At 33.3% G+C, this 14,519-nt stretch overlaps 3 protein-coding genes across 3 annotated transcripts; 2 read left to right on the forward strand and 1 right to left on the reverse strand.

Annotated features, from left to right (window-relative positions):
* The first annotated feature begins 1,005 nt into the window (after positions 1-1,005).
* On the forward strand, positions 1,006-5,614 carry LOC126659643 (uncharacterized). Its single transcript, XM_050352961.2, has 3 exons — positions 1,006-1,089; positions 1,234-1,525; positions 5,381-5,614. The coding sequence occupies exons 2-3, from the start codon at positions 1,270-1,272 to the stop codon at positions 5,404-5,406; spliced, it is 282 nt and encodes a 93-aa protein (XP_050208918.1). The 5' UTR covers positions 1,006-1,089; positions 1,234-1,269; the 3' UTR covers positions 5,407-5,614.
* Positions 5,615-7,927: 2,313 nt separating this feature from the next.
* Positions 7,928-9,183, reverse strand: LOC126661283 (caffeoylshikimate esterase-like). The gene has a single exon (XM_050355108.2). It carries the CDS (start codon positions 9,036-9,038, stop codon positions 8,055-8,057), a length of 984 nt encoding a protein of 327 aa, XP_050211065.1. The 5' UTR covers positions 9,039-9,183; the 3' UTR covers positions 7,928-8,054.
* A 1,303-nt stretch (positions 9,184-10,486) lies between these two features.
* Positions 10,487-14,453, forward strand: LOC130014899 (WPP domain-associated protein). Its single transcript, XM_056103909.1, has 4 exons — positions 10,487-13,641; positions 13,756-13,882; positions 13,977-14,078; positions 14,374-14,453. Exons 1-4 carry the CDS (start codon positions 10,595-10,597, stop codon positions 14,440-14,442), a joined length of 3,345 nt encoding a protein of 1,114 aa, XP_055959884.1. The 5' UTR covers positions 10,487-10,594; the 3' UTR covers positions 14,443-14,453.
* The last annotated feature ends 66 nt before the right edge of the window (positions 14,454-14,519 follow it).

A 14,519-nucleotide genomic window follows, 5' to 3' on the forward strand; every position in this document is an offset into this window, starting at 1 on the left:
ACTATAAAATAGGTTAAATATATTATTCATGCATCAGACCAGTATTTGGTATTTATAAATAATATATCCGAAAAATAATTCATAAAATTACATTTTTTTTAAATTGTATTATTTGTGAATTTTTATATTTTTATATTTTTAAAATTTAATGTATTTATTGTTTTAAAATTGAAATTAATAGTAATTGTTTTTTAAAATTAAAATATTTTTTTAAAAATTAAAATAAAATTAAAAACACAAGTAAGCAGGTGCACCAATTAAGTGAGCAAGTGCTGACGCACACTAACGTCAGCAAAAATGTTGCTGATGAAATCTTTTAATGAAAATCGACACGGTTGTAATAAATGGCAAAAATGTTGTATCTTATGAAAAGGAAGGTCATTTTTTAGTATTTTTGTTGTTTCCTCAAAATAAAATCGATTTACTAATGAAAAATTATCTTGAAAATTTATTTAACTTTGAAAAATAAGCAAATAGAAAAATAAAAAATTAATCCAAACTCAATAATTTCATTTAAAGGTGAGTATCGGTTGATTTGGTATAAAATCTATCGAAACCGGCCAATCGAAGTTTACAAAATTTTTAAACCAAACTAAATTGAATATAAATTTGGATTACACCAAATTAAATTAAAATTGAACCAAAATATTCGTTTCGGCTCAATTAAAAACAAAAACTTTGTGCTTTTATCATTTTTTTTATTTTAAATTTAATTTAAACATTATACAATTAGCATCTAATAAAATTTCATATATATATTTATCAAGATATTTATATGCTATATGAAATTTATTAATTTATATATTGAATATAATTATAAAATAAAGACAACAAAAATATAAATATATACATACTATATTTCTTTTTCCAAAAAATATACTTTATCATTTTTATTTAGTCTTATCTACTTTAACTATATTCAAATCGAACCGAAATCCATACCAAAAGTTCACCTAATTATAAATTGAACCAGACTGTTTTCACCGAATAACCAAACCAAACAAAAAACTTTATTTCGGTTTTGCAGTGTGGTTCAGTTTCTTCTCGGCCCTAATCTTACGAGTCGAGTTCGAGACATCATCGTTGAGTGTAAGATACCAAAAGTTTGTTTTAAATTATTTGGGAAATCATGGGAAGATATTCTTTGATAGTATCAAAAACCCTACTGAGATTCATATAGCAAAAAGCATAATTCTTTTATTCAGAATTTCAAAGATTCAGTTGGTTTTGTAGGATCAAGAATACCCAAAAAACAAAAACAAAAAAAGAATGCATCTATGGCCATCAATGAGAATAAGGGACTCGTTCAAGATCGGGTATTTGAAAAAACTGGAGTGGAATACCCAAAGAATGAACAGCCAGAAGAAACAGCAAGAAACCAGCACCAGCAATCAAGAAAAATTGTTGGGTGATGAGGAAATTAATACAGAAGTTTCTTCTTCTTGTTGTTCAACAAAAGCTGCTTTGATTTTCCGAGAAATTTTCATGGTCCTCACTTGCTGCTACTGTTGTTTCTGCTGTGGAGGTGAATTGATTTTCCCCCTTTTTTAATTGCTTTTAAATTTCGGTTTTGTAGTGAATTGTGTTGGGGTTTGTGTTCTTGTATGTGGGTTCTGTTTATAATGTGATTATGGTAGTGATTAAATACTAGGTAGCACGGACGCAGAGAAACGGTGTTATTTTAAGGTTTCTTATGTAAAAAGTGAATTTTCGTGTCTCAAACGGACATATAAATTAAATGAAGTATCCTTGCTATCTAGATTAAATAGGATACACCCATTTAGTTTCTGTCTTTCTTTGGTAGAAAAGTTTGATTAGTATATGAGTTTGTTTGTGATTATTTTGTTAAATGGTCTATGTCAATCTTGTTTTTTTATTCGGTTATTGTTCGATAATGGTTCGAAGTTGGATTAGTGATTGAGAGGGGCTATAGGAGGGAATTTAATTAGCTATATGGAGTGAATTGATGATTTTAATGGTTTTGAACTTATAAATGCTATTATATTTGTTGGGGAGATGAATGTTTTGGATTAGACTCATATGCCTGCAAAGTTGTCGCTGATTATAGATTGGAACTTTGGATTATAACTATTTAGAAAAGGATGCTGCGGAGGCATGATCCTCATAGTTTGTGTAATTCTCATGTTTACGTATATTATACAATAGTTGGACGCATGTCTGTTTTGACTCGTAGCTCTAAGATGACTATAATGAAATAAGGAAATGGAGCATCAATAGTTGCTTGAATCCCTTTTTGCCCCTTTGAAAGAAGTAAAAAAAAAGCGCCAGGGAAGGTCCGGGTGGATTATTACCTTTGGGAGCTAAGTCGAAGATCCTAGTGGTCTTGATTGTTTGAGAAATAGGAAGAACTGTTATTGAACGATTTCCTCATTTAGCTATGCGGTTTACCTCATGCCTCCAAAAACTGCCTTTCAGTTTATATTTGTGGAATTGGTAGCAAAATTGCCTTTTCAACGAGAGACTGACATCGGGTCCTCGAGAAAGAAAAGGAAAAGAAATAATTTCACATTTTCTTTTAAACTTGTCCAAAAGAGACCAGGTAGCAATGCCATAGGCCCATATATATAGATTTGCATTTGATAATAATTGTTTTAGATTGTTTAGTCAACCTTATGTCATATGGCCATCTAATTTGTTTAGTTGACCTTTCAAATTCACTTACATTGGTGGAAATGGGGAATACTGCTTGGAGTGTTATGTAGTTGTAAAGCTGTTTGCAAGGCTAAATTAGCATAAATTTATGAGATATGGATAATAAGGGATGTTATGGCATGTCAAAGGTAATGGAGAGCATAATTGGTGTAGGATATTTTTACGGAAGTCTTAAAACAAGAGTGATTAATTGGATTCGAGTTCCCCTGAATCAGACCTCCCCTTTCCTTTGACCAACGGGTTCCAAACCAAAGTATTATGGTCGTGTAACATAAGGTCAAGAAGTACGGTAAACTCGGCTAAGATAGGACGCCTGAAGGGCCTGTCCCTTCTTTTTCAGTAAAGTCGATCTTTTTTCATGAGTGAAGAAAAGGGGAAGGAGATCATTATATTGACACTAACAAAAGTAGTTTAAACTGTATTCAATTTAGAATAACATTAAGAAAGAATCTAGTTAAGTGGCTTCCTTATGCTCATAAAATATGCTATTGCAGAACATAATATTATAAGGACTTTCAGACATGGAAAGAGTGAGTATTCAGGTTTAGAAGCATCCTTGAGCAGTAATCTTAAATCAACATCCCAATTAATTAAATTTTGTTTTAGAATTTTGGATATATTTTCATTTCTTGAATATGACTGATGTAACCGTCTCCAACTAGGCCTTTGACCTAAAAAAAGCAAATGTTTTTTTTCTTTGGAATTTGGCCTTTGAACTGCCAAAATGTAATTTTAGAATTTTTTTCATATTCCTCTGAACTATGTTTTGTTTTTGTTTCCTCTTAAATTGCAATTTTTTTAAGAGTAGACGGGGTTTAATGATCAAGTCTGTGACCTCATGCATTACAAAAATCAGCCCTTAACCATCAGATTATTGCCTTATTGACAGTCATTTCGACATAAAATAGAAGAAATATAGTATGATAATATTAAGTTTCTTTAAAGAAAATGGAATTTTGAATATAAGATGTTTCTGGAACAATCTAATAGGAGTTCCTCTGCCTGAAATCTAATAGGAACATGGAGTTGGTACTCAGAAAAATTGAATTAAGTATCTATATGCTTAGATTTTTTCTTTTTTGTATATACAATAATGTGGAAAGATGATGACCAATTCGATTCAGAAACGATAGTGAGGAATAGGGGGGTGACACGATTACATCGACAGACAGAAGTGGCTTAAACTTATTTGAATTTTGAATAACTTTTAGAAAGCTTATAAGCAAGCAGACTTTTATATTCTTTTTAGACAATAAACAACTTTGGGGTTGTGTAAGAAATGCTTTAAGTTTAAAATATATTTAAGAAAACTGAGAACCAACAGCCTTTTATCGAGACAAACAGTTGGTGTAATTGTTTGCAACTAGTTAAACTCAAATCTAGTTGAGTGGCTTGCCTATATGACCATAAAATATGCTATTGCGGAACATGATATTTTAAGTTTAGACACGGCGGGAGTTGAGCACTCATGTTAACTATCATCCTTAAGCATTGATTCTATATCAGCATTTTAGCTAATCAAAATATTATTTGAATTTTGATTTTCTTTTTTTCATTTCTTGAATTTGACTGATGTAAACGGGACGGTGTAATGAGACTCCCTCTGCTTGATACCTTCTAGGAACAATTTAAGTCTTTGTTTTGATTTTAGATTTCCTATTGTATTGGGTGTCTAAACTGGTAGTTTATGGTAAAAATGGCTAATAATTAATTTTGTTGGTTTGAAGAGAACTGCAAGTCCACGATGGAATCATTTTGTTTGATTTGTCTTTTATGGTGTTGAGGGTCTCTGGTTAAGAGCTAGGGGTGGGTGTGCTTTTGGTTCGGAAGTACTGAACTGATCTGAACAAATTAAATTTTAATTTTTTTCAAAATCGAACCAAACCAAACTGAATTTAAAACGAATTAAAATACTTTCAAAATCAAACCAAAAAAAATAAATTATAATATTAAACCGAAGATTTGAATTTGTCAGTTTTGTTTCGGTTTGATTCGGTTTTTGCATACCCGTATGGAGCCATGCTCCTTGTACTGTGTTTATTACCGTGGACTCTGTGGAGCATGCCCTGATGGGATATTTCATTGGAAGGCAATTTAATGAGGCAAGTCAATAGTTGGGAAATAACCTTGTAGCCGAGCTTCAAGTTAAATCATAGCTAAGTTGGCAAGGTATACGAGTTACGCTCTGTGAAGAAAGATATAGTTCAAAATTTGCAGAATGCTTACAAGAGACAATTTGAAACTGAATTGGTGCTGCGTTGGTATTTTAATGGTGATCACTTTAGCGGATCGACATCTAGTTCATCCTTATAGAAAGACCTTTGTCGTAAAACGTCGGTGTCGGCAGCAACACCACTATGGAGTACCTTAATAAAAAGCTATAGCCACGATTTCATGAAATATAGATCTTCTGATATATATGTTTATTCATGATAGACATCATTTACCTTTGGCATTTCTCTTTTTCAAAGTTTTTGTTCCTTCTTCGCCACTTCCTAATCTTCTTTGTTTCTATTTAATTTCGGAACTTATGATTTCGTTTCGTGTACATGACATGTACGCTCGATTTGCTTGTCTGAGAAAAATGCGATGCCTTAGCGCTTGAATGAGATTTTTAATTATTTGCAATAGGCTTTTATCTTTGTATAATTACTTGGTTGGCACAAATTGTTGATTGGTATGACTTCATTTTCACCCTTTCCTTCAGCTTGTGTTGATCAAGATGATGATTGATGGTTTTAGCTGGAAAATTTAGTTGCTGATTCCAAATTCATATAACGAGAAGGTCAGATCGTAGAAGGTAATGATTAGGAGCAAAGTCTCTAACCCATGGTAGATTTGTAATCAAATGTTTTATGTTGCGATGAACATTCTCAACATGCTTATTATTTCCACCTTGTAGTTATGTTATAATATTAGAAATGTAATCGAGTCAAATCAACTCGTGCTGAGTTACATGGGATTGACCGGAAATTGACTCGACCTTAATTGAGTCAAGCTCGAGCATCAAGATATTCAGCTCAAGAAGCTCGTGAATCGAGCTTTGGCTAATTTATTTCTTTATTATATATAATTATACATATAATAACACCCTCGTTTTTTATATTAAATTTTACTTTTTGTTTGTCTCAAATTGATAGGTAGTTTAGGACAGATATGTCCATATTAGGAAATTTAGTTTCTCAAGGTAAAACGAGTTACTAATTTATAAAAATAAAAGGCTTAATTCCTTAAAAAATCTCATTTTGCACTTTTTTTTCGTTTATACCATGACCTTCTAAAAACACCATTTGTACCCAATTTTAAGTTTTTAAGTTCCATCCCTATCCAAAAGCATTAAATTGTACTCGTTTCATTTGGAAAAGAGTTTATATCATATTTTTTTCTATTTTAAAAAATACAAACAAGTCCTTCAACTTAAAAATATTCAAATACATCATAATAATTAATTAATTTTTTTAATTTTATGAAATAATAGAATAAATTAAATAAATTTTAAAAATTTTAAAAAAATTCAAAACCAACGAGCGGCGGCCGCGGCGGCTCTGGAAAGATTTTTTTTAAAAAAATTAAAAAAAGTTATTATTTTTTTATTTTTTTAAAAAAAGATGGTATTTTTGTAGTATTAATAGCATTAGTATTTAATTAATATATAGGTTAAAAATGAAGGGTTGTTTTAAACTCTTTTCTAAATGAAAAAAGTACAATTTAATGTTTTTAGGCAGGGATGAAACTTAAAAACCCAAATTGGGTACAAATGGTGTTTTTATAAGGTTAGAGTATAAACGAAAAAAAAGTGCAAGGTGGAGATTTTTTAACGAATTAAGTCAAAATAAAATAAAATAACACACCCTTATTAAATGTAATAACAATTTTCTCTTTTTGTATCTTTTGTTATCTTTCTAATACACTCTGTTGTAATTAATAAAGATATATATGACAATTACTCATTAAAATAATAATCGAGTGCCTATAAACAAACTTTGAATAGTGCGGGACGAAGAGAGTAATTTTAATTATGTAATATATAATCAAGTGCCTATAATTGAGATAAACAAACTTTGAATAGTGCGGGACGGAGGGAGTAATTTTTTCATTATATAAATATATAATCGAGTCAAGCTCACTGAGAATCGAGCTCGAGTTTCTATAATAAAGCTCATCGAGTTTAAATTTTGAATTTATCTCAAATTCGACTGTATTTCGGCTCGATTGCAGCCTTATGATTTACTTAGCTAATGTCATGTCCTACCTTGTATCTTCAATTGCACAGGCGGTTGTTTGCTAAAACATGTGATTTAATGTGCCTAGTAGTAGGTTGAGCTATGCAAAACTTATGAGGGGTTTCGTCATGAAATTTGTGAGGTTTTACGGTTATGCCTTCTATTCACAGATTATTGTTTTTTTTGCCTAATTATTTAAAAACCACTCATCTTATAACTTTTTTTTATTTATACCACGACCTAGCAAAATTTTCAATTGTACCCTATTTTTGATTTTTATGTTTCGTTTGTACCCCAAGAATAATTTTTTTGATAATTTAATTAATTTAAAGATGAAAATATTAAAAACAAGATACATAAATGATTAACATTAACGTTTTATTAGAATATAGGTTAAAAATGAATGACTAATTTAAACTTTTTTTTTTAAAAAAAATAGGTCAATTAACCCCATTAGGGTAGAGATGAAACATAAAAATAAAAAATAGGGTACAATTGAAAATTTTCCTAGGTCATGGTATAAATGAAAAAAAGTTAGAAGGTGGGTGGTTTTTAAGTAATTAAGCCTTTTTTTTTTCCCTGAAAAGAGGAACACATCATTGTTCTTTTCATTAGGGTAAGTATTTAAATAAACATTCTACAATTAACATTAATTATATGATTTCAGTTAGCTCCAACTTATGGACATAACAATTTTTTAAGGAGGGAAATCATTTAGTGCTGTTGTTAGTAACATTGGGATTTAATTATTACGATAAATAATTTAAAATTCAGTAACTGTTAACCAAATTTATGTTGCTGATTGAACTAATATTTTTAAAAATTGACTGGTTAAAACCCTGCCGATCAGACTCTACATCGCTTACTTTTCTTGTCGTTGAAAATGGTAATTCATTAGAGTTTCAATTGTTAGTTATGAAGGTGGATTTGAATCCGGAATTTTTTTATAGACATGAAAATGCCTTAGTCATCCAAATTAAGCGCTCATCAGCAAACGTTTACTTCAATTTCTAAGAAAAGGGCCACAGTGATAAACATCATTAATTAAGACCTTTTATTTCAAATTACAGTTACATTAACATTTAATATCACCCAACCGTTACAACCACCACATTTATAACACTCCGTCAGCAATCTTTCACCAGCGCGTGGAATACACTACTCTTTCGCTCCTCTTTCAGTTCGACTTTTAAGCCACTCTACTACATCCCCATACACTAAATTGACATCCTCCTCCGCCTCGCCGACGATCTGATGCCACATTCCGGGATAAATCTTCAACGTCTTATCCTTACTGGAGGCGCGTGCATACAACACCTTGGCACATTCCGGGTCACAAACAACGTCATCACCTCCGTGAACGATCAACAACGGCACATCAACTTCCTCGAACCTCTCTTGCAACTCCTTACAAACTCTCAGCATCATAAGCGCAGTGGCGGCGCGTGGCCTCATCACCACTCTCCTCGGACTAGCCGTCGCCAACTTCCTTTTCCACCCCTCTTTAAACGACACATCAGGTATTGACCCACGAGTGGGAACCACACGCCAAGTGGGGATAACAGCCGCGACTACGAAAAGCAAATGCTCTAACGGCCATGGAGGTTTGAATTTAGCACTGATCCCACACATAGCTCCGTTTAAAATCAGTCCGTCCCACTCGCCTTTTTGCTTCAGCGTGACGTACAAAGCTATAGCGCCGCCTAATGACTCCGAGTAAAGAAACGCCGGTAACTTCGGCGCGTGTGTTTCACGAAAGCGAGTGAAGAACTGAATACAGTCGTCAACCACCGGAGTTAGGTCGGGGATATGGTACATGAGACCGTCGAGGCTTTCCGACAGGCCGTGACCTTGATGATCGATGGCGCAGACTGCAAAGCCGCATTTAGCGAAGAGGATGGAGCTCAACTGAACGAACCAGCTGGACTCGCCGGTGTAGCCATGCACGACGGCTACGCAGGCGGTGACTTTAGTCGGAGGAAGTGGGGTCCACCACTGAGTGAAGAGCTTGAGGCCGCGGGAGTTTGTTATGTATTCGGAGGAGTGGGCGACGTTGTGCTTGGCGTAAAATTCGGTGGCTGTTAGGGTTCCGAATGGGCTGTCTTCGTTGGAATCGGCCACCGGGTGGCGAACCGCCGCCATTTTGAAGAAGCTAAATGTGGCGGTTGGCGGAGGAATCAGTGAGGGAGTGACTACAAATAATTGTTTTGGCTTAGGGCGTTGTGGGTCATGACTATGAGAGAGCAAGAGTGTTTATACTGTGATGTTGAGAACATAGTAGTAAAATATTGTGGGCGTATACAATGCAATTGTCAGTTACATCCTTACGGGAATGGGACATTTAGGGATTACAATTTTTTTATTTTATCTTCTTTAAGTTAACTTTTTTAAATTAGAATTGAATGATTACAGTTTCATAAAAATATTCATAGTTTTTTTTGTTGATAATTAAAGAGGGAGAGTGCTTTTTGAGAAGAATTAAACAAACAAACTTGACAATTTACTGCTCAGCGTTTATATCATTTGAGTTACAGTTTGCTGGTAAAAATTAGGAGAAAGTAGATTTTTGAACTATTATCAGATTGCTACAAATACTATATGTTAAAATTTAATATGTAATTTCTCAAGTAAATGTAAATGATTATATTTTAAATTCTCTTTTATAATCTGATTTTTTTTAAAAAAATGACAATATGGTGCAACTTTTGTTTCTTAAATAAAAATTATTGATTCGGTTAAATTATAAAAGTTATTTAACTTTTTATTTATTAATCTTTTTTGAAGAATTATTTATTAGTTAAAGTGTAATTTATTTATTAGTTAAAATTTTACATATCTATTCAAGTTTGAATATATACATTTATTTTAAAAAATAAATATATTTATTTTTTAGTTATCTAGTTTTAACCAAGTGGACCTACCGATTTGGTCATCAATTTTAATTTTAAATTTTTTCGATAAATTCATATAATATTAGGAATAGTTTAATTAATATTTGAATTGAATATTTGAAATGATTTTCTTTCTAAATTCTAAAACATTATGTTCTTTTTTTATATATATAATCGAGAGAAGTGGAGCATTTGCAATTAAATTGAACTTACAATCTGACAGTATATTGCCCAATCGCTTACACAGTATGAGCTATAGCCTATTGATATTATTATAATATCTTAATTTGGTAAACCAATGAGCTTTAACTCAAATGGTATAAGCGCTGAGCAGCAAACTGCTAGGTCGTGGGTTCAATTCCTCCCACAAGCGCTTCCCGCTCCCCAAATTATCAAAAAAAAATAAAAATATCTTAATTTGGTAAAATCTGAATAATTTAATTTAATTCTAAATTTTAAAATGAGATCAGAAAAGTCTTCACAAACATATTCTATTGGCAGGAATGTCGTAAATTTGAGGTAAATTCCTTCCCCTCGTTATAATAATAAAAAATAAGATCCAAAAATAGGTGACAAGCTTGACATATTAGCAGAAGTAGTCGGATTATATGCACCAGGGCAGCATAATTCATTACAGTACAATTTATTTTCACTAAAATATTTAAAACTAAATTATAGAATAATCAGTTAGATGATCCACTTCTTAAGGAATGCCTAAAACAAGGGACTGACGATCCTGCTCTAATTTTGCTTTACTTTTACACTTCAGAAATTAGTATTCTGATAATAATTCACATATTTTTACAAATGGATGATGTATTTGGTAAAGCTGGTGGAAGATTCAAAATTTCATTCATAGATTCAACAATGATGTGGATTGTATACCGAGCAATGGACAAAGCACAGGAGAGAGCACAGTCTAAAGAAGGCGTAATCGAATGCCTGACCGAAATCTCGAAGTTTTACGAGTTGGCAGTGATGCAATTAGAAGGGTGTTTGAAGTTTGTTCAGGAAGAAACTGACAGCAGCTTCGAGAGCAGCGACGAGGAGGTGCTGGGGGACTTGGCGGAAATCAAAGACCGACTTGTCGGGCGCTTGAAGGAGTCGGAGTTGGCGATTGCGGAGAAGGATAAGGAGTTAGCTTGGAGGTTTGAGAATGAGATGAAGCTTAGGAAAGCATTGGAAATGAAGGATAAGAAGTTGGATGCTTTGTATGCGAAGCTTAATCTTGATCCGACGAAGAGTAATGAGGGCGGAGAGGAGGTCGTTGTTGAGAATCAGGCGGATGAGGATCGAGATGAGGAGTTTTCGGGGTTGAAGCATTCTGTTGAACAGCAGGTTTGGAATATCAAGCAACAACTTGAGCCTGAAGTTAATTCTGATAGGATGATAAATAAGAGTTCTGAAAGCGTAAAGATTGAGCAAATGTGTTCGGATATAGACATTTTGAAAGAAACTATGGATTTCGCTTTCGGGAAAATGCAGAGTGCTATTTTAGTGTCTGAGATGGAACCTATAGAGCAGCAATGGAGGTTGACCATTGAGAGAGATGCATTAGCTATTCTGATGAAAGGTTTTATGAGGGATATCGGGCGACAGAAGAAAGTTTCTTGCGGATTGAGCGATCAGTTGTCGGATTTAATTAAAGAGATGAAATGCTTGGATGATGAACTGGGAGCTCTGTGTTTGTCTGAAAGCAGCAATGAGGGGAAGAATTTCCTGAAGGCAGGAGTAAAATTTCGAGCGGAAGAAGACCGGATTGACGAAGAAAACACGGAAGATGATGGTGGTAGTAATTATGTTGCTAAACTGATAAAGGGTCATGAGTCCATTATCAAGAGAAAAAACAAAGAACTGAAATGGCTGAAACGAGAAAATACCGAAGAAAAAGGCTCTTCGTGTTTAACGAGAGAAGAGGATCTTGTCAAACCAAGAAGAAGAATCCAAGACGTTATTGAAAGAATGCGGAATTTGGTTACCTTGAATGCAAGTTTTGCCGAAAGTATTGAGGATTGTGGAGGCAGCGATGGAGTTGAAGAAGGTTACTCGACAGAAAGATCGAAAAAAGAGGAAGAATCTCAACTTGCGGGTCGAAACAACAAGAAGGAGAAAGTGAAGAAAACATTGAAGTTTGATGCAATGAATTATGAGGAACTCCAAAATGAAATAAGGTTACTGAAAGAAGAAAAAGAAGATGCATATTTTCGAACCGTGATAAAAGAGAAGACGTATTCTGCAATTTGGGAAGGATTTGTCGAAGAATCGAGGGCAGAATTATTCAGGCGTGATTCGGAGATCCTGATTAGAGAAAGTGCACATGAAGAGTATATTTTGCAGATAAAATTAAGTGATAATATAAGCAAGATCTTTATGAGGGAAATATACAAGGAATGGAACGAGCTTGTAGAAAAATCTGCTGCTGAAAATCAGGTTATGGAGGAGAGGTATCTAGCTAAATTTGAAGAGACCCTTAGAGAAATAAAAAAGACTAACAATCGCGAAATAAGCAAATTGAAAGAGTTGAATTTAGAGGCAAACTTAAGAGAGGAAATGTCAAGATTTCTCTTTGGAGAAGTGTGCAAGGAGTGGAATTATGAAGAACTCCGAAATGAAGTAAGGTTACTGAAAGAAGAAAAAGAAGATTCAAGTTTTCGAGCTACTATAATGGAGAAGACTTATTCTGCAATATGGGAAGGATTTGTGGAAGAATTGAGGACAGATTTATTCAGGTATGACTCGGAGATCCTGATAAGAGAAGGCGTACATGAAGAATCTATTTTGCAGAGAAAATTGAGTGACGATATAAGCAAGGTCTTTCTGAGGGAAATATGCAAGGAATGGAACAAGCTTGCAGGAAGATCTACTGCTGAAAATCAAGTCATTAAAGAGAGGTATGCAATTGAATTTGAAGATACACTTAGAGAAATAAAAAACACTAATGATCGCGAAATAAGTAAATTTAAAGAGTTGAATTTAGAGGGAAAGTTAAGAGAAGAAATGTCAAGATTTCTCTTTGGAGAAGTGTGCAAAGAGTGGCAAGAGGCTGTTGAAAGATCTGATATCGAAAACCATATTTATCGTATTGCCATTCTAGAGACTCTCAAAAGTATAGCAAACACTAATTATTGTCTAGAAAGCAAACTCGGTGAGGTGAAGAACGCAGAGAATGATATGCATGGCTTTCCACTTCATAATGACTCAAGTCAGCTGATAAAATATTCAGTTAAAGATGGGGAGGCTCACAACTTTGAGTGTCTCATCAGAGAAGAACTTTTTCTGTTCATTATTGCTGAGACTGTGAAAGAGGCTAATATTGCTTGCAGAGAAATTCCATCTCAGAGTCATTCGGAAACCTCTGAAGATTTCAGTTCTTCGGATATGTTACATAAAAGTCACGAATTTAGTGGAGAGGAGATTTTGATTGATAAAGAAGATTCAGGATTGGAATTCCCTAAAGTTGAAGAGGATTTGATTCTAAGCGCGAGTTCTGACAATAACGAGTGTACTGAACACTTGAGCCTCATTCAGTATAAGCATGCTAAATCTGATAAGTTGCAGATAACCCAAGAGCTGTTAACTGGTATTGAAAGCAGTTTCACTTCTGTGAGCAGTAAAGTTGGCCAATCCTTAGAGAACTTAGCTGTGAGTAAGGCGATAGTGAATGAATTAAGATGTTTTCTTGGTGCATCAGATGATGATCAGAAGGCTTCAACAGATTACACGGAATCCGCCTTTATGCAGCAGAAGGAAGTAACTCCATATTTCGCAGCATTTACACCTCTCATGGAATTTTCTCAAGTATTTATAGACTTTAGGTGCTTAGTTGAAGAAAAAATAGAGTTAAACAATTTGAGGTATATTATATTGTAGTAGAATGACCTTTCTGCGAAGTCTATTATGTTCATCAGAGGTTCGAAAAATATTCTGAATAATTTGTTTAACTTTCCTCCTTTGTAAATTTGTTACAGGCTAGAAGAAGCAATGCGGAATTTGAATATACTTGCCGATCTTGTTGCCAAGCGAAGAAGGGAGGAAAGGCTATATAGGAAGGCGTTTATCAGTCGATGTCAGAATCTAAGAAAGGCTGAAACTGAGGTTTTAAACTAATTCTTTTCCACCTATGTAAAAATGTCACTGAATATTCCCCTTTTGGTCATTTACTTTGAAAAAACAAATTTCTATTATGCAGGTGGATCTACTTGGAAATCAAGTGGAAGTACTTTTAGTATTACTTGAGAAGATATATAATGTACTGCATCATTATTCACCAGTGTTGAAAAACTATTTTGAGGTGATGCAAATTTTTGTTTCCTTAATCTTCTATAAAACACTATTTTGTATACAAACTTATTGTTATAAATTTTGGCATTTCGTTTCCAGAAAAACTTTTGAAACTTTATATTTATAACATATTTTTATAAGAAATGTTGAAAATGTTGTTCTGTTATTTTTTCATTGTAGCATTTTCGTTTTTGTACAATATAGATAAGATGGTTTTGTCATGTCACATTTACGTATTCATAAACTTATTATTCGCTTAAAATGTTCGTTGTACATTTACTTATTGTGTTTCACATGCTCTACAGGTTTCAGACATTTTGAAGATTATCAGTAAGGAATTAGTTGGTGAAGTTCTTGGTTCTATTGACAAATAGACTACTGACTGATTAGTTTAATTTTTTTGTATAAAACAACTATCAAGAAAATTCGTCCGTCAAATTAAATTGACAAA

This window comes from Mercurialis annua, linkage group LG8, assembly GCF_937616625.2.
Source record: "Mercurialis annua linkage group LG8, ddMerAnnu1.2, whole genome shotgun sequence".
Classification (NCBI taxonomy): domain Eukaryota; kingdom Viridiplantae; phylum Streptophyta; class Magnoliopsida; order Malpighiales; family Euphorbiaceae; genus Mercurialis; species Mercurialis annua.